Source organism: Trachemys scripta, chromosome 14 (assembly GCF_013100865.1).
Source record: "Trachemys scripta elegans isolate TJP31775 chromosome 14, CAS_Tse_1.0, whole genome shotgun sequence".
Taxonomy (NCBI): Eukaryota; Metazoa; Chordata; order Testudines; family Emydidae; genus Trachemys; species Trachemys scripta.
The window spans coordinates 41,801,085-41,825,264 of NC_048311.1; the positions used below are offsets into that span (position 1 = coordinate 41,801,085).

The 24,180-nt window shown below is 53.7% G+C and overlaps 1 protein-coding gene across 1 annotated transcript in view; it reads left to right on the forward strand.

Annotated features, from left to right (window-relative positions):
• TRIM28 (tripartite motif containing 28) overlaps nucleotides 1–23,411 on the forward strand; it is a gene marked incomplete in the record, with an annotated part of 57,403 nt that extends 33,992 nt beyond the window's left edge. The window contains 17 exon segments of the mRNA XM_034789282.1: nucleotides 342–454; nucleotides 2,914–3,046; nucleotides 3,840–3,975; nucleotides 5,191–5,307; nucleotides 5,850–5,964; nucleotides 6,504–6,650; nucleotides 8,595–8,709; nucleotides 9,591–9,718; nucleotides 10,119–10,265; nucleotides 18,765–18,801; nucleotides 19,260–19,293; nucleotides 19,488–19,701; nucleotides 19,883–20,184; nucleotides 20,386–20,503; nucleotides 20,823–20,897; nucleotides 21,203–21,337; nucleotides 22,195–23,411. Of these exon segments, the coding sequence (XP_034645173.1) occupies nucleotides 342–454; nucleotides 2,914–3,046; nucleotides 3,840–3,975; nucleotides 5,191–5,307; nucleotides 5,850–5,964; nucleotides 6,504–6,650; nucleotides 8,595–8,709; nucleotides 9,591–9,718; nucleotides 10,119–10,265; nucleotides 18,765–18,801; nucleotides 19,260–19,293; nucleotides 19,488–19,701; nucleotides 19,883–20,184; nucleotides 20,386–20,503; nucleotides 20,823–20,897; nucleotides 21,203–21,337; nucleotides 22,195–22,416 (2,288 nt within the window).
• Between the last annotated feature and the right edge of the window lie 769 nt (nucleotides 23,412–24,180).

Below are 24,180 nucleotides of genomic sequence, written 5' to 3' on the forward strand. Positions count from 1 at the left end.
CCCCCCCCCCCCCCCGGACGGCTATTTATAGATGGAAAAGTCAGACGTGCCCAGGGAAAGCTCTAGGTATCTTAGCCCCAGTCTACTGTACAGACGTGTGTTGGTATATAACTAGGTCACTCAAGGGTGTGGATTTTCAGGGGTGACTGACAGTTGTATCAACTGAACTCCCAGTGTAGACAGCGCTATGTTGACAAGAGGGCTTCTCTCCCCTCGACATAGCTACAACCTCTCAGGGAGGAGGATTAACTACACCAGGAGTGGCACCCCTAGGATTAGCTACATATCTGCTGCCGCTTCCTGAGTACGTGACGCTTTCTTCTGCTCCCCTTACCTTGCAGTGGTGGACTGCCCTGTGTGCAAACACCAGTGTTACCTCAAGGACATCGTGGAGAACTACTTCCTGAGAGACAGCGGGGCGGAGGCAGCCACAGACAGCAAGGATGCCAACCAGGTAGGAGTGCAACCTTCTACCCCTTCCTCCCCAGAAGGGCTCTGACTGACCCCCCTCAGCAGAACACAGTTCTGCTCCCCACCCTCTTATTCCCAACTTGCCATGCAGACCAGGCTGTGGTGGGGGTAGCTTGCAGTCCCTCTGGCCATAGATCAGCTCAGTTCTCCTGGTAAAAGGAAGCCGTGCAGAGCACCTGGCCCTTCCTTTCCTAACCCTGTGCTCCACGCTGCTCCTGGCTGCTGGGGTCGGAAGGGGCGGTCTCATTGGGGATGTTGAGGTATCTCCAGTGTACGCCCTGCCCAAAGCAGGCAGTGCACTCATCTGCGCTTTGTCAGGCCCCTTTTGGAGGTGGCTATTTGTTACAGTAGCACCTATAGACTGCTGTGCTGGGTGCTGTGCAGACACAGTAAAGACACAAACTCTGCCCTCAGCATTTAATTATAAATAGACCAGACGGGTAGGGAGGGGACAGGATGGGAGGAGACTTTTGATGTGTCACAGCAGGACTTGGCTGTGAGCAGAGCCCTTGGTCCTGGGCCTTGATTCTTTGACACTCACTCCCTCTGAGATGACCCATGATCACTGTTACCGGTCTAGCTGCCCCTGGATCCCCTCTCTGAGAGCACCCCCTCGGGCGTCCAGCCTCAGGATTGATCTCACTGACTTCCCCACTCCTAGATGGTCTCCTCGTGTACCAGCCGTGCTTACCCAGCAGGTCCAAACAGACCAGTGCCTGCGGTTCTTCAGTTTGTGCGGTGAATAGTGACCCGAAGCAAACAGCTGCTTTAGAACAAAGTGCATCAGTGGGAACGTCTCAAAGCATGAGAGAGTCTGTTTAAGTGCATGTCTGTCTTAAATAAAAGCTCAGGCCAGGCCTGTCTTACCCTGACCTCTGCTCTCTGAGGGCTTGTCTGCCCCTGTCATTGAGGGCCTGTCTTTTTATCTATCCGAAGGCAGTTCAGCTTGGCCAGCTCCTCAGGTGGCAGAAACCAGAACTTCAAAGTAAATAGCCTAGGCGTTACCTGGAGCAGTCGTCAGGCCATTACCCAGGGTTTTCAGAACTCAAAACTGTGGTAACTTAATTGGTTTTCTCCAGGCGGTGTCAGGATTAAATTGATGGGGACACAGCTCCTCTGTCTGCTGAATGATTGGTACAAACGAGTGCTTTCATCCAAAGCTCCCTTTTTGTGTGTCAGGCACTCACGCATATGCCATAGCAATAGTTTTAGAGCACACCAAGTAGTTTACCCAAAGTCTGAGATGGTTTTGAGTGATCAGTAGCCGGGGTTCTGGGGGCCCTCCTTCCATCCAGCTTAGGGTTGCCAGTTTTGGTTGGACATATTCCTGGAAGTTTCATTACCTGACATAATCTTTAATTCTTGGAGACTCCAGGACAATCCTGAAGGGTTGGTAACCCTAGTCCAGCTGCTGGGGAGAAGATGTCAGTCACTGCTCAAAGAAAAGCTCCTTCGAACTGCTCCAAAGTGTGTTCTCTTATAACCTTTGATAACCTTTTATAGCTGCTAACTTAAACAAAGCACAAACTCAGTGACTCCTAATGGGTCACCATTGTAACCCCCTAGTGGGTCACCAATTCTTCTAGCTTCAGTAAATTGCTCATTATCCCTTATCAGCAAAGCATTTCTAGTCATAACAATAAAACTTATGTCAGGGGCACTCAGAACCGAGGTCGGTTATTCCTTCCGTTCTCATAGTCCATTAACTCTGTCCCATCCTCCCATTCTGCTGAGCAAAACTGCAAACGTGCAGCTGTTTGGCCTTGCCTTTGAGTCTTATCTGTGGTGTATTTGCTTTTCAACTAAAGGTGACTAGCCACACAAAATAGCTGCAGTTAGGTCAAGTTCAGTTCTCTCATTACAAGAGCTGCCTGCTTGAATGAAGCCCTTGTGTTCATACAATAATCCTCTTAAACTATAAAACTAACACGGCTGCTACTCTGAAACCTCTTAAACTATGTCGACACTACAAATGTCCACATCCCCGAGTGGCGTAAGTTATCCCGACCTAAGGGCCAGTGTAGACAGTGCTCTCTCAGCCCTTTGCAGATGGGAGAGCCGCTCTCCTGTCAGCTTACAACCTCTTCACCCGAAGCACTACAGTGGTGCAGCTGTGCCTCTATAAACAATGTAGTGTAGAAAGGTTTGGCGCTAGCCTTGACTATAACTATTCTCTGCCTTAAGCCTATTGCACAGCTGCAGCCCATCTCCTTCCATTCAGTCTGAGTTGGAGGACTCCAGAGCTGTGCTCCCAGGGTCATCTGCTCCATGCAATACCACGGGTGCCCATAACTGCACTGGGAGCCAGGAACGCTGAACACCCTTGGAAACGAGCCCCAGTGTCTATCCTTGCCCTGTGCCTAGGCTTGTCTCTCCAAGGTTGTGGCGTAATTTGTGGGGCTGGTGTGTTCCTTGGTGCTCACCCTTTCTCCTGTCCCCCAGTGCTGCACCAGCTGTGATGACAACGCCCCTGCTACCAGCTACTGTGTGGAGTGCTCAGAGCCGCTGTGCGAGACGTGTGTGGAAGCCCACCAGAGGGTGAAGTATACCAAGGACCACACGGTCAGATCCACAGGTCAGTACCCTGCCCCACTCCTGGCAGGGGAATGCTGCGCTAGCCTGGTACTGCCTGCCCTTGAAGAGGGATAGGGTGGGGATTGGGGTCATGCAGTGTAACCACTTCTCCTTTCCCACCCAGAGTGCCACATTTGGGTGTCTATACGAGAGCCTGTTTAAACCGGTTTGAAACTGATTTGGCTAAATCTGTGCAAATCCTTGTTTATGCAATCTATGTTCTGTTCAGCTTAACCTGTTCTTGGGTGATACAGTCCACTCTTCAGAGGGAATGAGAGCATCCATCTGGGATTGTACTGCTTTAACTGAATCAGTTTGAATTCTCCCCTTTGGGAAATGTGCAACTTCCTCATGTAGACAAAGCTCCAGAGGCAGAAAGCTAAGTTCCCACTGGTGAGGGAGAGGACTTTAATCTGATAGGCTCCATGCAGTGCCCACCCCCTGGCAGCATGGGCTCTGCTGTCCATGGCCTGCACTGGAAGCCTTGAAGAGGGGATCTGGGAAACGGGAGAGATCTGGACATGCAGGCTGTAGTTGGGCATGTTGCACGTGATGGCTGAGCAGGCTTCCCCTTCAGCTCTGCCCCTTAACCTAGTCCTGCAGCCCCCTGGATCCACTCCAATGCACAGCTCTGCCACTATCCCTCAGTCCCCCCCATCCACCCCCCCTCACTGTCCTGCACTGCTGGTGCCCCTCACTCCCAACCTGCAGGCCACTCTAGGCTGGCTGCTGTGGTTGGGGTGCCCCTGGGGCACTGGCTGGAGGAGAAGAGTAATACTCGCGTTCTGTTCTAGGCCCGTCAAAGTCAAAGGAGGGTGAGCGCACAGTCTACTGCTCCGTGCACAAGCATGAGCCCCTGGTGCTGTTCTGTGATACCTGTGACACTCTGACCTGTAGGGACTGCCAGCTCAACGCCCACAAGGATCACCAGTAAGCATGCACGCCCGCTGACTGTACTCTGCTGTGAGCGAGTAGGCCGCTCTCCGCTACCCCTTCCCCGTCCGCTCTGGGACAGGGTTGCGCTGCCCCTACCTCTGCCTGGGATACTAATGGTGTGGCTGGCCTGGGCCATGCTCTCTCCCCAGCTGAGCTGGAGATGTGGGCACCCACTGCCAGTCTGTGCCGTGCTTTCTTCCAGATGGGATGGCTGTGCCAGGCCTCTCCACTAGGCACTGCTCTCCTCTGCCACGTTTCCTGGCTGCTGCTGGGGTTGAGGCAGCTAGACCAGCCCTTTGTGCTGTGGGTGGGTTGGGTTCTGGTGTTCCTTGACCTGTTCTCACCTGGGCCCCCGTGATGGTTCTCAGAGTAGCCAGAACGGAGTCATTTTACACCCCTGCCTCAGTTGTTACCATCAGCCTGTCAGCCACCCAAGCAGTCTCCTCTGGGCTGTACCCGCCTGCACTTAGTGCAGTAGGGGTACCCCGGCTTGTGTGATTCAACTCAGGATCAGTGCCTTACATAGTTCTGCAGCCCTGAGATGTTTCTAGTGAAAACAAATTTATTATCAGAGTCAGGAGATAGTGAGGAAATGAACACACAAGGCTACAAACACGCTTCCTAGAGACTCGACTTAACAGGCTAACTTCCTGTCTTAAAGTTCATCTTGCCCCAGACTTCTGTTCCAACAGAGGTGGGCAGGGCGTCCATTTTCATGAAAGTGAACACAGTGCCGGCTTACTTCCTGTGGAAGACAAGATGGGGGTGGGGTGGGGGGGTTGTCTTCTGTTTCCCAAATGTAGCCCAGCAAACCTTTGACGTGTATCAAGATGAGGTTCTCTTCCCCTGCTGTTTTCTTCCCTGTTGACTGCCTATATAAGCATGTCTGTTTTTTTAGCTTACAGTGACTAATTTACTTGTCTAGCAGGAAACCTGCTTCTTTGCTGTTGCTGTGATACAGAATATAAGAACGTATTTAAAGTGTGTATGTACATTTCACAACAACATTAATAACCAGTCAGTGTGGCCCTGGCTTTCGTTTGAGACTTCCTGTGAGGTACTTAAGTGAGCCAAAATGTGCACACCAGAACCAGGAGATTGTTGCAACCCCTTGGCCCGCTGGCATTGAGGGGTTCATGGGTCACAGCCCCTGCACCTGCTCATAGCTGGCCAAGCAGAGAACATCACTCTCCACTTCCATCCCCACAGATACCAGTTCTTGGAGGATGCTGTCAGGAATCAGCGCAAGATGCTGGCTGCACTGGTGAAGCGCCTGGGGGACAAGCATGCCAACCTGCAGAAATCCACCAAGGAAGTGCGCACCTCGTATGTAGCCATACTGAGCGTCCCGACCTTGGGGAGGGGTCCCTGCCCATGCTGCTGAGCCCCAAGGAGGGATTTCTCCCACCCCCAAAGATGTGCAGGGAAACCCTTTCTTGTGACAGGGGGAGGAGGGGATTGAGAGCTTTTCTGAGTGCTGGTCCCTATGTGTATGCATGTGCCTAGGACCAGAGTATCTTTGCCAGCAATGTCCATGCCTGCGTCGCCGAACAGACTCCTGTTGACTTCCTGCATCCCCTGTGAGCCAAAGAGGGGTTCATAACTGGCAGGCAAGGTCAAGACAGAGGCCTCCAGGGCTGCTGTTAAGCTGGGGAGGAAACAGTTGGGATTGACAGAAGGGTGCCCACTTCCAGAGGGCGGTTTGGGCCCAGGCCTGTGTCAGAGGCACTCCAAAGGGATGGGATGGGAAGCTGTGCTATTGCAGAACCTCTCCCAGCCTTGGCTGGCTGAGATGCAGAAAGCCCTGGGGAGGGGAGCGGGTGTGGGTGTATGGTATACTCAGCGTGTGGCTCTGGCTGGCTACACAGGATCCGGCAGGTGACGGATGTGCAGAAGCGGGTGCAGGTGGACGTGAAGATGGCCATCCTGCAAATCATGAAGGAACTCAACAAGCGGGGCAAGGTGCTCGTCAATGACGCACAGGTGAGTGCATATTGTGGAAGGCCCTCCCAACCCACCTCTGGAGCAGACCCCTGACTCGCCCTCCTGCTGCCCTTGCAGGGGCCTTGAACACAGGTGTGCAAGGAGTTCCTCTGAGTGCATGTGGATCTTAGCACTGAAACCTGCTCACTCCCTAGGAGTAGGGAGTCAAGGAGCTGTCCCCCTTGGCTCCTCCTCATTGTCATGGATCAATAGGATCTGTGCTCCATCTCCGCTTTTAAACAGTCCTTTGGAGGAACTCTTCCATTGTGCCAGCCCCCAAGGGGTCCGACTCTCACCCTCTGGCCCACCCCATGAGCTGTGCCCAGCGCATTCAGCTGAGAAGTTTCCGAGCAGGAATCTGTCCTGCATTGGCACCAATCCCTACTCAGTTCACTAAAATATCAGGCCGTTCCCACTTCTCCACACAGGCCGCACTGCAGCCCGGGGCATGTGGCAGCATTCTGCTGGGAGGAGGGGGCGGGGGAGAGAAGGTCTCTGTGCTGTTGCTGATGGGGTGCTGGCACCTGGCTGTGTTGCAGAAAGTGACTGAGGGGCAGCAGGAGAAGCTGGAGCGCCAGCACTGGGCCATGACCAAGCTGCAGCGCCATCAGGAGCACATCCTGCGTTTCGCCTCCTGGGCCCTGGAGAGTGACAACAACACTGCCCTGCTGCTTTCCAAGAAACTGGTGAGTGACTAGACGGGCAGGGGGATGGGGTGCAACACAATGGGGCCCCATCTAGTGGCAGGTCAGACCCTGATCTCTGGCTCAGCTGTAGTCGCTGCAGGGTGCTCTCCAGGCTCGGTTCCAGTGGAGATCTTCTCTCCACTTGGCTTTCTGAAAGGGGTGAGGCTCCTGCAGGTGTTGGGCAACATGTCACAGCTTAGGCGCTGCACCTGCATTCCTCCTCTGTGGTCCAGCAAGGGGACACCCACTTCAGGCTCCACAGCTGTCCGCTCTTTTGGGCGGAGACCCACGTCTCTCCCTCCTGCCCAGGGTATTGCCAGGCTGGGCAATTCCCTGCCTACACTGTAAATCCCCCTGGCAAGTCATAGAATCATAGAATATCAGGGTTGGAAGGGACCTCAGGAGGTCATCTAGTCCAACCCCCTGCTCAAAGCAGGACCAATTCCCAACTAAATCATCCCAATGCCCTAAGCAGGCCAATGCCTGCACTTTATCCTCAGTGTGGTTGTCCCTGGTTAGTTACCACTCAGCTCTGAGGAAGCACACTTATTCCTAAGGTGAAAGCATTGTAGAAAACCTATGAAAGCAATACAAAAACCTGCATGTGTGCTGATAAGCTTTAGAAGCGATTATCTGGGAAGGCTTCTTGCTGATGATCAGTCCTTCAAACCCCAGCAAGGTCCGTGTCTCCCCTTCCCGCCCCCCCCGGGGTTACAAGTTCATAACTGCTTCTGCTGAGAACAGGCACCCCTATGAATAACTTACTGTCCTTTATATAGCTATGGTCTTTGACCCGAGATTCCATGAGCAGACAATCAATAGACTTGTACTTTCCTCGGGGCATAGCTAGATAAGTTGTCAGGGTGATTAAGCACTGGAATAAATTGCCCAGGGAGGTTGTGGAATCTCCATCATTGGAGATTTTTAAGAGCAGGTTAGACAAACCCATGTCAGGGATGGTCTAGATAATACCTACTCCTGCCATGAGTGCAGGGGACTGGACTAGATGACCTCTCACCCTTTCCAGCCAAGATGGTCAGGGACGCAACCCCATGCACTGGGTGCCCCAAGCCTCTGATTGCCGGAAACTGGGACTGAATGATAGTAGATGATCACTCATTAATTGTCTGTTCTGTTCATTCTGAAGCACCTGGCATTGACCACTGGCAGAAGGCAGGCTACTGGGCTAGATGGACCATTGGTCTGACCCATCTGGCCCCCCTTATGTTCAGAAGGCTGGGTATTTGCATAACTGCAGGAGCTCATGACTAAGGCTAAGATTGTGTCTCAGAGGTCATGGAAGGCATGAAAACTGGGACTTACAGAAACCTCTGACATTTTCTGCTTCCGCCACTGGGGCGGTGGCCCTGGAGCTCCGAGCAGCTGTGGGAGGGTGGGTGCAGGCTAGGGAGGTGGCTGTTTTAGGTGCTTCTCTTTAAATGCACCCTGGCCTGTCAATCTTCTGTCAGTTCTTGGATTGAATGGGTAACCCTCTCCCCAGCACAGAGCTGATTGCTTGGTCTGACCTGGCTCAGAACTGCTCAGCTGAGGGTTACCTGCATTGTTGCAGGGGTGGGAGTGGCATTAATTACCCTTGTTGACTCCTCCTACGGGAGGAAACATCCCTATCTGACCCATTCACCCAGAACCATTGAAGCTTCCCTGTTTCCATAGCATTGTCTCACTGGTGAACGAACCTGTGACGATTAGTGGGAGGCTGCGACCAGCTTTCTTCCCCCCTCTCCCCCCCCCAAGCTTCCGAGAGTGGGATCTCCTGGACACTGCATGGAGATCCAGAGTCCAATCGCTTTGAGATGTCTGGGTTTCCTGGCCGCACCAGGGTTACATGGGAGGAGAGGACAGGAGGAATGGACCCAGGTTCCTGGGTTTCAGCAGCATCATTACCCTGGGTGTGACCATCTGTTCCCCTCCCCCCCCCCCCAGATCTACTTCCAGCTGCATCGTGCCCTCAAGATGATCGTAGACCCCGTGGAGCCCCAGGGGGACATGAAGTTCCAGTGGGATCTTAACGCCTGGACCAAGAGTGCGGAGACCTTCGGTGAGCCGTAGGGCTGGGGGGTCTCTGGGAGACTCACTGGCTTTGAGACGGTGCGGGCATGTGACGTGGAGGGAAGGGGATTGCAGAGATCCCAGACCGTGTTGACCTCTGTATTTTCTCCCCTCCCCCCCCCAAAGTTGTGCGCTGTCTGTGCTGGGAGCCCAGTGCCCCGGCTGTCCCTCCTCCCCGGGGGCTGGGTCTTGGCTGGTGAGTGGCTTGTGGCAGGACAGCAGGGGACCACTGTGTATGCAGGTCCCAAGCCCAATGACATGAGCCCTCCTGTCCCATAATGTAAGAGCCAGGGATGGTGTAGAAGTGGCTGATTGTGGGCGGTTGCCACTGCACCTGGGGAGCCTGGCATCAGGGTTCGGCCAACACCCAGGTACTACCCCGGCCCTCTTGGGCACAGCTGAGTGGATCCCGTGTGGAGGGGAGTCAGGCAGAGCAGCTCTTGACCACGCTTCTTGTAGCTGAGCTGTGGGGCCCAGTCCTGCAGCTGCTTTCTGAGCATTGGGATCCACCTGAAATCTTTCTCTCCCCTCTTCCCCCCCCCCCCCCCCAGGCACAGCAGGGCCAGCCAAGGGTGGGGAGTGCTGTGGTGCGATGTGGGCATTAAACCAACGCACGGGGCGCCCCCACTGTGCCATGGGAGCAGATCCCAAATGGCTAGCTTGCCTCAATGGCTCCTTATGCCATCAGTATTTCCAGGAGCTGTCATGGGACACACCCTGCTTGTTGTAGCTTAGACATGTGTGGCTGGGACTGGGTACGCAAAGGACTGTGGAAACCCAGAGGTGGACCTAACTCAGGCCTGGGTGCCCTGTTCCCTGATCGTGTGCTTCTGTTTAAATGCACCCTAACAATGCCCATCCTCTCTCCAGGAACAATAGTCTCAGAGCGGAGCGGCACCCTGCAGGCCGCGGCCCCCAACGCGCAGATCCAGCGTGCCAATGCCACCGGCCCGGCAGCGGCAGGAGGAGGGGTGAAACAGGTCTCCGGCACTCCCCAGGTACTGGCTCCTCTTAAGAATGTCCCTCTCATGGTCCCGAACCGGCCCGAGGCTGCTGTCTCCCAGAGCCAGCCTCCGCCTCTGCAGCCACCAGTGCAGCCCGCCCGGATCCTCACGGCCCCCGTGGTTAAGAGTGGTGCCGGCACCACCTACGTACAGCCCATGCAGCTCCAGTTGGTGCAGCCCCGCGGCCTCCTACAGATGAACGGCCAGCAGCAAGTCATGGGCCAGCTGGTACTCCTGCCCCAGGTCAATGGGACTCAGGTGGGTGCCACGCTCCAGCAGCTACCTGGCAGATGGTGGGGGAGCCTCTCTCCAATGGTAGCAGCAGTGGGGTGGCCCATACACCAGGCTGCGCCCTTTCCATGGGGGTAACAGGCACTTCTCCTTCTCCCTGCAGGGTGTGCAGCAAGTCTCGATGCAGTCCACCATCGTCAGCAAGGGACAGCTGGCCCCAGGAGCCCTACTGCAGCCCATCGTTTCTTCCAACAGCCAGGCAGACTGCTTCATCAGTGAGGGTAGCGCCCTGGCATCCTCCGCTGTGCAGGTGAGCAGGGCCAGGAGAAGCCAGACGGGCACGGCAAGGGGTGTGTCAGGGTCTGTGCCTACGCTGGCTCCACCGTCACTCTGCAGGCTTGTGCTAAGCACATTACGCCCCCCACAAGGTTCTTGGAAGGTGTCTAGACAGTAAAGTAAACCCCGCAGCTGGCCCATGCCAGCCAACTTGGGCTGTTTCATTGCTGTGTAGACTTCCAGGTTTGGGCTGGAGCCTGGGTTCTAGGATCTTCTGTGTTGGGCGGGTCCCAAAGCTCAGGCTCCAGTCCAAGCCTGTACATCTACACTGCAAGGAAACAGCCCTGTGAGCCCAAGTCTGCTGGCCCTGGCCAGCCGTGGGTTTTTCTTGTCTGTGTAGACAGACCTACCCTGAGGGTCCCCCTTCGGGTCCTGCCCCACTGGACACTCACAGAATTTCTGGAGCCTCTATTCCCAAAGGCACAGTACACCACAACTTCGAAGGCAGCTCTGCTTAACACACAGCAACTAAATTTGTGTTTAGAGAAAGCAAGTACCAGTTCATTTGACACAAGTGATACAAATGCTAGAGAACTATGGGAAATGAAGGGTTACATATGAAGTAAAAATCACAACACACATTCTAGGGCCTAAACTTAACAAGATGAAGTTTATTAGACAGGAGGGTCTCTCTCCCAAGTTCTTCTCCCAGCATTTAACAGCTTGATGCTGTGATCTTTGTTTTCCCAGAAGCTGGCAGTGGGCTTGCTTACTTCCTAGGTGAAGGATGCAAAGTGAGTCTTACAGTGCAAAAATCTATGGTCATCCCTTGCAAATAGGGTAACCCCAGCTGCTTGTATTTTCCGGTCTAAAGTCTCCCCCCAAGTTTGCCACGTACTTTTTTCTTAGATGGTAAATAAGCATTCATTGTGCAGTGTGCAACAAACCAGTTAACTTATGTGTAGGCAGATGGAGACAAACATTTTCAGCTTGTTTATCAACTTCTAGTGACAAGCCCCCACTCAGACCGTAAGACCATAATTTTACTCCTTAGGAACATCTGCACCAAAAATTTTAAAATTCTGCACACAATCTTTGAAAAGTTTGCAAAATTCTGCATATTTTTTGTCAAAATAACACAATATAATCATGCCAGTTAGTTATTTTGGTAATTTATTTCAAAATATCTCAGCAAGTATGTCTGTAATACTGACAAAAAAAGATTCAGGAAATGTTTTTTGACAAATAGATTCCTTACTAGGCATTATTACAGAATTTTGTGTAATTCATTTAAATTACAATACAGAAGTGTTTTTTTTCTTCAAGCAGTGTCCCTGTGGATGCTCCACTTTAGGTGTTTGTGTACCCCTGCACTTCTAGTCGTAGACTTGTAGGGGACTATTCTCATTCCTTCTTTGTGAACAGCCTCTCTGACATGCCTGGTTCTCCAGGTTTTAAATGCTGTCTGATCTGTAGATTGTCAATACCAGTCTCAGATGGTCACTCAGTGTGTTTGTTTTCTGGGAGAGGCCCACATTGCCCAGAAGTGCCACCACTGCAGAAAGCTGACAGCAAGAACTAGAAAAGCTAGGGATCGCCAATTAAAACTTATGATGCTGGAGAAATCCCTTCGACCAGCTTCTGATCCTGAGCACAGGACCCCTCCCCGCCAACACACCCGTGGTGGCATTGGACATTGGATCTTCTTCCAAAACAGCTGCTAAGGACCCAGTTCCGCAGAAACCCACGAAATAGTGGTCTCATGCCTTGCCTCAGAAAAGGCAATCTGTGACCACCAAATCTGGGTACCATTGGCACCCAGAGCCATGGAGCAACACGATGGCGCCACCTGCTGCAACCAATACATTTCATCAAGTCTACAGCACTAGCAGCAATCACAATGATTTCTAATCAAAAGCCTACCTCCTCCATCGACACCAAGCGTGCCTGTGCTACAGCAGCTTGTTAGCCAGGCAGACCTCTTCACATCACGTCCACTCCAGGAGCGCCTCTCTTCGGTACTGACGGTAGCCCCCAGAAGCCCTTGAGGAGGAAGCAGAAGCAATTGAAGAGCCACCAGAGGGTGGCACCATCCCATCCACCCACATCTTTGTCGCCTGACAAAACAATAATGCCGCCTCCTCCGACATCAGGCGATGACTTTAAATCCTTCCAGGAATTATTTAAAGGAGTGGCTGACTCCCTCAACATTTCCTTGTCAGAGCTGCTGGAGAGACAGCATGAGCAGACATATTCTCCATACATCTCCTCCTGCTAAGATTGCACTACCCATCAATGCTGCCATCATGGACCCAGCCAAAACTGTCTGGCAGATGCCAGCTACAGCTCCACGTTGTGAAAGATCAGACAAGAAGTATTATGTCCCAGCTAAGGGAGCCAATTTTTTGTTCACTCCCCCTCCCCCCACCCCTAATTCATTGGTGGTGGCAGTTAATCAAAGGGGAGAGCAATGTCTAACTAGGACCACCCCTTATGATAAAGATTGGAAGTGCCTAGACCTCTTTGGCAGAAAGGCCTATTCCTCAGCAACCCTCCAGTTTCGCATAGCAAACTCTTCTGCATTACAGGCAAAGTACACACATTTTTGCACAAATGACGACAACTTTTATTGAACATCTTCCAACAGGTAAAGAACAATATAAAGCTAACCTAACAGAAGGCTTCCCCATTGCCAGAATGGCCTTACAGGCTTCCTTGGACTACACTGACATGGTGGCCCGCTCCGTTGCCACCTCCATAGTCATGCAGCGGGCATCCTGGCTCCACCTTTCAGGCTGCCCCAAGGAAGTTGAGGCGACGGTAGAGAACTTACCTTTCAAAGGTCAAAAACTGGTCACAGAAGGCACAGATGCAACCTTACACACATACACACACGAATTCCTGTGACACATTGAAAACCCTAGGAATATATGCCCCTGTGAACAAAAAGAAACAGCAGATTTTATACCCAATGCTTCTGCACTGCCCTATCTGCCCAACCTCAGATGACATGACCAGCACCACAAACATCAGACGAGACGCCAACAAGCCCCAAAGCAGTCAGTGTCTCAACCATCCACTTCCAGACAAGCATTTTGAAGTATTGGTCGAGGGCACGAGAGCCTCACATACTCCACTGCCAAAGTTCCTCATCTCCTGCCCATTTGGGGACTACCCAACACCCTTCTACCTGGTCTGGGCAACCATTACATCAGACAAGTGGGTTCTGGAAATTATACGCAAGGGCTCTTCTATCCCTTTTCCTCTATCCCGCCTACCCACCCCCCCAGCCCATCTCATGAGCACCTGTTAAAGCAGGAAGTAAACCACTTCCTACAACTAGGTGCTGTAGAACCTGTACTTACAGGGGGAGCAGGTTTTATTCATACTACTCTCACTCAGAAGAAAACAAGTGGATGGAGGCCCACCTTGGACTTGCGCAAGCTAAACCATTTGTCAGAACACAGCACTTCAAGATGATAACCCTAGCAACCATAATTCCAGCATTGGAGAAAGGAGATGGGCTGTCGGCCCTCGACCTACAAGCTGCCTATTTTCATGTCACTATTCATCCCGCGCCCAGAAGGTTCTTTCAATTCACGCTTGGGAACCTCCACTACCAGTACAGAGTGCTGCCATTCGGATTATCCACAGGTATTATCCAAGGTCCTTGCCGTCATGCAGCATGCCTTCTCAGACAAGGTGTGATATTTCCCTTCTTAGATGACTGCCTCCTAAAAGCTTCCACGTACCAGGCTGCAGTCAATGTCCTTCACATCACAACAACCTTATTTACAAAATTAGAATTACAAATCAACATTCAGAAATCTACCCCACTTGCCTCCAGCATTTATAACAATAAATTAAACACACCTTTTTATATATTTATTAGGGGCGTTGCACTCAGAGGCTTGCTATGTGAAATGGGTCACCAGTAAAAAAGTTTGAGACCCACTGTCCTAGGGCATATGCCGGGCCACCACGTTTGTTGTGAAGCATGCCAGGCTTCATATGAGGTGTCTACAAACCTGGCTTCATACTGTCTATACTCCCCCACAAGCACTCCATCCACAGACTAACAGTGCCCAGTGGGGTAAAAAGACTCATTCACATGGTGGACAAAAAAACATTTGTACAGGTGTTCCATTCTGACACACCCCATCGGTAATGATCACCAAGGACGCCTCCCTTGTGGGATGGAGGAGCACACTTGTCCAAGAATACCATCCAAGGCTGGTGGTCCCTTGCGGAATCCACCCTCCACATAAATCTATTGGAACTCAGGGCGTTTCGAAATGCATGCTGCCACTGATATGCAACAACTGTCCAGATCCTCATGAACAACTTGGCCACTATGTTCTACATAAATTGCCAAGGCGGGGCCCCATCTTACCTGCTCTGTGCAGAAGCAGTTCACTTTTGGGAATGGTGCATCTCCAAAAGCATAGATCTCAGTGAAGTCTACTTACTGGGAAGCCAGAATGTCACAGCAAACAACCTAAGCAGACACTTCTCGCAAATGCACGAATGGGAACTGGCCCCTGGAATCCTGAAAACTATATTCCTCCAATGGGGTTTTCCCTCAATAGACCTTTTTGCAACATATCACAATGCCAAATGGCTCCAATACTGCTCCCAGGCAGGGCTTGGACCCAATTCCCTGGGGGATGCCTTCCTCATGAAATGGGAAGCCCCCTTGATGTATGCCTCCCCCCCCCCACTCCACTATTGAGCCGTGTACTTCTCAAGATAAAAAAGGACAAATCCAGAGTAATCCTCAAGTGCATCAACATGGCCCCAGACAAACATGGTTCCTATACCTTAATCAGATGGCCACAAGACTGCCATGGACCCTTCCCCTTGTGCATTACCTGCTGACGCAGGACATGGGATGCCTCCGCCACCCCAATATTCTGATTCTCCGGCTCAAGGCATGACTAATCCATGAATGACAAACCAGGGAAGTACAGGATATCTTACTGAACAGCTGGCGACTGACACGGAAAACATAGGTGCACAAGTGGAAACGTTTTTCCATATCGTGCAGGGACATACAAGTTTCTCCACAATGAGCATCACTACCCACAATACTGGAATACATGCTGATGCTCAAAAAATCTGGTCTTTCCGTTAGTTTACTCAGGCCTTGTGTACGTTAAAGGGAAAAGTCTAAGCTATGCAATTTGAGTTGTGAATAGCATAACTCAAATTGACGTAGCTTAGATCTACATACCGCGGGGTCCACACTACGCTCTCCTGTCAACTCCCCTTACTCTTCTCAATCCAGTGGAATTCAGGAGTCGACAGGAGAGCAATTGGTGGTTGATTTAGTGGGTCTTCACTAGACCTGCTAAATCGTCCATCAATGCATCTGATCACCGCTCTGGTAAGTATAGACAAGGCCTCAACGTGCATTTATCTGCCATTACCACTTACCACTCTAAGATAGATGAACTCACTGTCTTCGCCCACCCTCTAACTAAACGCTTTCTCAAAGACCTACAGAATACTTAACCCACACTAAGACTCCCCTAATCCTTATGGGGGACCTCGACCGTCTTCTCGGTACTCTCATGGGCAAACCCTTCGAGCCATTAGCTACCTGCTCGCTGTTACACTTATCCATGAACATCGCCTTCCTAGTGGCGATCACGTCGGCAAGGAGCGTGGGAGAGCTGGGTGCCCTAATGGTAAACCCACCCTGTACCATATTAGTCACGGACAAGGTAATCTTACATCCACATCCATAATTTATACCCAAGGTTGCTGCCTTCTTTCATCTCACCCAACCCATCTACTTATCTGTATTCTTCCCAAAGCCGCACGCCGACAGCAGGGAAGCGTTCCTTTGTAGAGCACTTGCGTTCTATATAGAAAGAATAAAGACATTCAGAAAATCATCCCAATTTATATCCACAACAGAACGTTCCCAAGGCCAAACCATTTCCAGACAGCGACTCAGGATAATCTGATCAAGTCAGATCCATTTCACCAAAAAACATGATCTGGAACCTCCTTCTGTACTTAGCACGCACTCTACCAGAGCTATATCCACACGAGTAGCTTTTCTCAGTCGTACCTGTCATTGACATTTGTAAAGCAGCTACTTGGGCATCAGTCCATACATTTACCAAACGTTATGCTTTAGAGCAACGTTCAGCTGCTGATGCGTGCTTCAGCATTCAGGACCTCCGAAGCCCCTCCTCTCCAAAGAGGGGCACTGCTCTACAGTCACCTAAAGTGGAGCACTCACAGGGGCACTCCTTGAAGAAAAGGTTACTCACCTTGTGCAGTAACTGAGGTTCTTAGAGATGGTTGTTCCTGTGGGTGCTCCACTACCCCTCTCCTCCCCTGTGCTTTGGGGTTTCTCTTCGATCCTCTTGGGTAGAGAAGGAAGTAGAGGGCGGTTTGCTGCGCACTCTGCGTAGCCGCTCAGAGTGGCGTGAGATGGCTGCTGAGTGTGCATGGCCAACCGGGGCACTGCTACTACAAATCTCTGACTAGAAGAGCAGGGGCGCACAAACACCTAAAGTGGAGCACCCATAGAGACAGCCTTCTCAAAGAACCTCAGTTACTGCACAAGATTTGCAACCTTCTCTTCCTGCTCCTGTCAGAAGCAGTGTAAGGGCTTGGAGTCGGGGGTAACAGAGGAGCTGAGGGAGGGAAGCAGCCTAGGAGTGAACCTGGAAAGCTTTGGGTGTGGGTGGGAGTCTTTTTTTTTTTTTTTTTTCCTTGGGGGATGAGGGGGGATTGTTAGGGTTTTGGGAGGCCTCCTCCAGGCAGTCCCTGGCTGACTCCAAGCCTTTCCCATTGTCAGGCACGACTGCCCCTGTCCCCAGGCTCAATGCATGCTCCAGTCTATCCCTCCCACTAGCCATTCTGAACCCCAGTCTGTGACACCCCCCAAGCAGCCCTGTGTTCCCCACTCTGTTCTAAACTGGCTCCGTTGGCAGGGTGCTGTGATGAACTTCTACTCCTGGGGAATTCTGCAGCACTGGGCATAGAATTTTGTACTTTCCTGCATAAAAAACATTTTGCTTAAGGGCTGCAATTCTGCCTTTTGCCCACCAGAGTGCACTGTTGTGCTAGAACAGCTGGCATGAATGCAGCTGGTTGTTCTGGCACCACATCGGCCTCTGGTGGGCAACCGGCGGAACTGCAGTACTTAGGCAAAAATTTCAGGCGGGAAAATACAAATTCTGCATGTTCTCAAATGTGCAGAATTTCCCCTAGGGAGTAGTAATTTTCAGTCTACAGACAACTCTTCCCGCACACGCATGCGCGCGCACACACACCTCATGACAGTTAAGATGAGACAAGATGGTAGAGGTAATCTTTCGTCCAATAAACTACGCTTCTTGTAAGCTTGGCTGTCTCTCTAATAGAAGTTTGTCTAATCAAAGATACGACCTCACCCAACTTGAGTCTCTGATATCCTGGGACACCAACACTGCTACAGCAGCACTGTATACGACAAGTTGAGCAGTGGGAGGCAGGCTTCCAGTATTAACCTGACATGACTCTGGCAAGCTAGTGTATAGGTACCAGACCCAGGAGATTCCTGTAACTGGTCCATTCCTCATGGGGTGCTGAGGATGGATATATGCCGGTACCCAGGGTTGTGTGGCCCCTCAGCACTGCTTGCTGAGAGCATGAGGGAGTTTTGTCTGTGATTGCTATCGATCATCCCCCTGAAATAACCAGCCTTTGGCAACCTACTGCTGTCCAGACAGATAGCGATGGGCTCACACCAATCCCCAGACACTGGGCATGTTCAGCTCCTTATTCACTGAACACTCATCAGATCACCAGGCCTGCTAGTACCATCCACCAGCTTGTAGGATGCAGCTCTCTGGGCCAGCCCTTTGCTTACCACCACGGCATGTAGGCCAGATCTACACAACAGACCTGTATCCGTATAACTACATCACTTGGGGGTGTGAAAAATACACACAACTGAGTGATGTAGTTATACCAACCTAGCCCCCTCCGTGTAGACAGGGTGCTGTGGGAGGGCTTCTCCTGCGGATGTAGCTACCCACCTCTTGGGGAAGTGTCTTCTCTGCCTCCCAGAGATCACAAACTTTTGATGTTCGCCTGCAGACATGGGAAACCCCAGCAGCTGCTTCCTTCCTGTTTAGTTTCTCTTTTAAATTCTCACAAGCCTTCACTTGCATCCAGTCCAGACTGTTGTGAAATACACAATACTTAATTTACGTTTAAACAGACAGCTAGATATGCTACGTGACTGAGACAATCGGTTTGTCACTTTTTGCTGCTGACTAATACCTCAGTACAGACTTCAGGACTATATTTTCAGCAGGCATTCATAGCACTTGTGCATTCGTTCACGGAGATATTGAGCATCAGTGCTGACACCAGTTGTCATTGAGACCTCAGATGCATGTACCAGAATCACGCCACCCCTCTGCACCCCTTTGTCAGTTCTTGGGTAGAGTGGGCCGGCAGCTGGGAATGGGGGGCGATCTGGTTGAATTCTCCTTGATGTGTCCTCCGTTTCATTCCTTTGCAGCCCATGGACACCCAGGAGGAAGGCATTGGAGATCTGGGTAAGAGACTGTGGGGAGCCCGGGGGGGAGAGCAGAGGATCACCCTGTCCTTGGAGCTCCTGGCTGGCCCCAGAGCGAGGTGTTGGGGGCTCGTCAGAGGGTATGGCATGGCACGGCACCGTGTGGGAGTAGGTCCCCCCTGGGCAGCCGTCCGTCCTATTGCCCTTCCAGCGGCCCACACCCTCCGTAGGGATGTTGTTAGTGTCTCATCAGGGCTGAGCATTAATGCCCCACTGAGATTAATTGGGGAGACCCACCAGCCATCATTCCCTGCAGACTCAGGCAGGCGGCAGGCTGCTGGAAGGCTGCCTTCCCGCCCATGCCAGGGTTAGAAACTCTTCTGGCTCCTTTGGGATTTCCCGTGGCAGCATGGCTGGAGATGGGGGGGCAACCAGGCTGGGGGGGTGGGGTGGGAGAAAGGCTGCCTGACTAGTGTCTGGCTTCTCTCCCCCCAACAGACAGCACCGAGGCCCACGTATCGGGAATGAAGAGGTAAGTCAGCTGAATCCTTGCCCTGGTGTCTGGGGAAGGAGTGGGGCCCTTGTCATAAGTGGGGCTGTATTTGTCAGCTTGCTGCATGCTGTCCCCCTTCCTCCTGTGGATCCCCTGTTGCTGTGGCCTCCTCCACCCGGGTGTGGGGCAGGGGTCATGCCTTGATGATGACGACCCCCCGTGCTGCATTGCAGGCCCAGACCCTCGGACGGCAATGTCATGCGCAAGGTGCCGCGGGTGAGCCTGGAGCGGCTGGACCTGGACCTGACAGCCGACAGCCAGCCGCCTGTCTTCAAGGTCTTCCCTGGCAACAGTAACGAGGACTACAACCTGATCGTCATTGAGCGTGGGGCCCAGCAGGCTGCCGCCCAACCCCCCAGCAGCATCTTGCCTGGAGCCATAGTCAAGGTTGGTGCTGCTTTGGGGTACCTGGTTGGCCTGCTCTAGGGGGCCAGTGTGAGGCTATGTCCTGGTCGGTGGTGCTGGGCTCCTGGCCATGTGGAAACCAGCCCTGGGGGTGTCCCTGTCCCACTGGGAGTGCATTGCTGGGCTGCTGGGAGCCAACACTAACCCTGTGCTGTCCCCCCAGGAGGAGCAGATGGAGGCAGCAATCGATTATCCGGCAGAGGATCCCAGAGACACCAAGCCCGTTGTTCTACCCCAGGACGTCCTGGCCGCCGAGGGCTCCGTGTCTCGCCTCATCTCCCCCAGCGGCAGCATCGGCTCCAGTCTGGACGTGACACCAGGCCAGAGCCAGGAGGGGGCCATGGAGGCAGCCAATGCTGCCCACTGCAGAGTGTGCCGTAAGGCAGGCTCCGTTGTGATGTGTAACCAGTGTGAGCAGTGCTACCATTTGGACTGCCACCTCCCGGTGCTGCAGGAGATCCCCAGGTACCTATCCCCTTCCCCAGCCCTGGAATGGGAGTGAGGTCTAGTGGTTGGGGAAGGGAGGGGCTGGGAGCCAGGACTCCGGGGTTCTGTCCCCGGCTTTACTATTGATGTACTGAGAGAGCAAATGTTCTCTCGGACCTGGAGTCCCCTGCTGTCTGGGAGTGTGGGGGGCAATGCTCACTCCTCTCATTTGCCCCCCAGTCAGGAGTGGAAGTGTCTGCTGTGCCAGGAACTGCCAGCGCCCGGTGAGGAGGACGGCACCAACTTCTCCGCCTCGGAAGATGAGGGCCCCAATAAACTCTCCCCCTTGGAGCAGAGGGTTCGTGTGTCGGGCTGGGGTCCAAGTGACTGGGATCGGTTTGGAGAGCAAATCTCTCTCTGCCTCAGCACTATGCAGGGGGTGGGCGTATGGGCAGAGTGCTCATCCTCTGCTCTCTGGGCTGGCCAGCCTCGTGCTGTCTGGGGGAGCACATGACTGGGCCTGGCCTGGTGCCCCGGGGCCTGGCCTTGCTCTTGTATGATTCCATGGAGCCACAGCCGGGGTTGGGTGCTGGGTGGCATCTGGCCTGGCCCTGAGTGGGAGGGGAGGTCGTGTGGTCCCTGCTCCTAACCCTGCTGTGTCCCCCTTGGCCTGGCAGAAGTGTGAGCGTGTCCTGCTGGAGCTGTTGTGCCATGAGCCTTGCCGGCCTCTCCACCGGCTTTCGACCGCCACGGTGAGTTGGGGAGGGGGTTCTGTGCTTGATTCACTGGGGGTTGGGGGTACTTGATGCTGTGTGGGGGGTGTGCTCACTTCATGGGGTGTGAGGGGGGTGCTGAAGGTGGGGGGCTGCCCTTGATGCATGGGTTGTGGAGAGCCCCAGGCATGAGGCAGTCTCACTAGTACTTGAATGCTGGGGGACTATTCTGGGGAGAAGGTTTCTGGCATGTGGGTTGGCAGGGAGAGGGGCCATAGGAGATAAGGAGGGCAGAGGCCTCTGGCCGGTGTGGCCAGGCCTGACCCCTGCCGTTTTTCCCCCAGGAGGGTCAGGACACCATCGATCTGACCCTGATCCGAGCCAGGCTGCAGGAGAAGCTCTCCCCACCCTACGGCTCCTCCGAGGAGTTTGCCCAGGATGTCTGGCGGATGATCAAGCAATTCAACAAGCTGACGGAGGTGAGGGGTGACCTGGGACCCTCCTTCCCCTGTTGGCGGTGGGGAGAGAGGCATGTCCCTTCTGGGGCAGGCAGGGGTATGTCCTGATTGTAATGAGTCAGGCAGGGTGGGTACAGGGCACACCCCGGGGGTGGCCAGAGCTGAGGCACCTTGCTACCACCTGTGCTTAGTGTGTACCTGAGTGAGGCTCAGCTCCCCAACTCCACAGGCCACCCCAGCCCTCCCCTCTCTGCCTACGTGGGCCCTGCTGACTCTCTTCAGGCCAGTGTCCCCCTGGGTACCCACGGTTCTCAGACCTGCTGCTGGCACCTTTTCCCTGAAACGGCCTCCCTGCCTCCTGTTTTTTCTTCCTGTAACTTTCCCTATCTCTTCATCCGCTTTCAGCCCAGTCAGCTGTGAAGCACATGGCCCCAGTGGGCAGGGGAGAAGCAGCATCTCTCCTCTCCTCCCTGAGAGGAGCATGTTCACCCCCTTCTGGTGACCTGCCTTCACCCCCAAACCTTGAGTGCAGAGTTTCCACCATAGACACAACTCCCTACGTACATCTTGCTGTGACCAACGGACTGATGGGGCTACTGCCTCCTGGTAGAGACCCCACCCTTGGGTGAATTGTGTGTGCACCCCAGGGGATCCTGTCAAACGCTGCTCTCTGCTGGTTAGCACTAGCAGGTTCCTGGGTCAGTGGAGGAGTGTCCTGGTTCTGGGGGACATAGTAGGGGTGGGGAGACTCTGGCCACTATGGGAGCAGGCCACAGGCCATTTTGGATGATGTGGGGGCATATCCCAGATTTGGAGATTGTGGGTGTCTCGCGGCTGTGGCTCCTGACCCCCGGCCTCTCTGTGCTCCCCTCCTCCAGGACAAGGAGGATGTCCAGTCCATCATTGGGCTGCAGCGCTTCTTCGAGGCCAAGTGGAGCGCCGCCTTCGGCGACCGGAAGTTCTCCTCGGCGCTGGTGGAGCCCATCCCGCTAGATGAGCAGCGGAGCGAGAGTGGCAGCAGCTTCACCCACCGCAGCTCCCCTGCTGGCTCCCTGGGCGAGGCCCCCGCTGCCTCGGCAGGCGCTGGGGAGGAGGAGTGAGGGGCTGGCCTGCATCGACCGGAGCAGCCGCCCGGCGTCCCGCAGGCAATGACCAAAAGCGCCTGGGACTCGCCTCTTGCCCCGGGTCGCGTGGCGGCAGTGGGACGTCCTGCCCCCCACTCCAGTTGAAATTTTTGTTGATGGGGAGCCCTCTCCTCCCCATGCCCGTTCCTTTGCCATGAAGTCTTCACACACGGTTTGCGTTGAGGGTCACACACCCACCTCCCCCTCCGGTGCTGCTCTTTGCCTTGACTGCAAGTGGGCGGCGCACACAGGGTCCCCCCATCTTTCCTCTGGGATTTCAGTGCAGGGTGGTTGGGGGAGCTATCTGCAGGCAGGATCAGGTCAGAGGGTCGTGGCTGGGTTTAGTGGAGCGCTAGGCATTGGGCCCTCATCCCTGCCCGCGCTGGGGACCTAGCCCAGCGCCTGGGCTCACCTGCCCTGATTGTAGGGTCCTGGGCTGAAGTGCTGCTCTCTGCTGCCATGTGCGTGGGATCTTGGAGTGGTTGTAGGGGGGCTCTGGGGGGGCAGGTGGCTCAGTGAGGAAAAAGGCTGGCGGGGTTGGTTCCCAACAGCTTGTCCTGCTGGGAAGCTCCCTGGGTTTGCTCCATGTTCATCTCAACATCCCTGGCACAAGTGCTCCCCTTCGAAGCTATTCCAAGCCACTGTCAGCTCTCGAGCTGCATCCTTCTCTCCCCTCCCCCTGCTTGCGATGCCGGTGTGCTCCCTCCCCTTGCCCACGCCAGGGGAAGCTGCGGTTCAGTGGTTTTGTAACTGACTCCCGAGGCAGGGCCATTCCGACTCCTGTACCTGTCCTGGCAGGGCAGCCGCTTTCTGGCCTGGTTCTTTTTGCCTCTCCAGCGTGCAACGGGATCCCAGGCTGGGCTTCGCTTGTATATTTTAGATGGCTTCTTTCATGTCCCCAATAACCATTTGCGACCTGTGCGATGGAAACTTGTTTCTCTGAGAACGGAATAAATCTTGGGTTTTATGTACTGCTTTGCCTGGTGCCTCGTCCTTCCCGGGGCCGGGCCAGCCCCCGCAGGAGGGTGGGGAGGGAGCCTCATGCAGCCCTCCTCTGGCCCCATCTCCTGGCTGTGGTTCCACTTCTGGTCCTTGGGCCCCAACCGTGGCTCCACTCCCAGTCCCACCCATGGCCACAGCTCTGCTCTCAGTTTCAACTGTGGCTGTGGCTCCCAACCATGGCTGGGGGGGGAGCACAGACAGGATTAAGGGGGACCGCTGATCTAGTGGGTAGAATGCTGGGGTCTCCTTTACCTGCTGGGTGTCCAGCCCCCTGCCTCAGTTTCCCCAGCTGTGCAGTGAGGACCTTGGTGAAGTGCTCACACTTACTGCAAAGAACTAGTAATTGTTTGGTGCTCTGGGGCTGGAGTTGAGGCACCCAAATACCATTTTTAAACCCACTCCTCCGCTGGGCGCCCCCCCCACTCTCCCTCCCCAAGTTGTGCAGCAGCTGAAACTGGTCCACAATGTTCTGTTGAAGTCCAGAATTTGTCACCTCAGAACAGAAATATAGTGGAAAATGCCAACTGATCTACAACTCCCTTCTGGCTCTGTGGGGGCGAGTGTCCCGGACTCCCTAGTGGGTTTACATCTACCATCATGCACCATGGTCCCTCTCCGAGGGGGGTTGGAGACTGGGGCATCATGGGAGTTATAGTCCAGTCTTCTGCTGAAATAGTTTGCTTCCATGGGAAATTTAGACACTGACAGAAATGGAGGGGAGAATTTTAATTTTGCAGC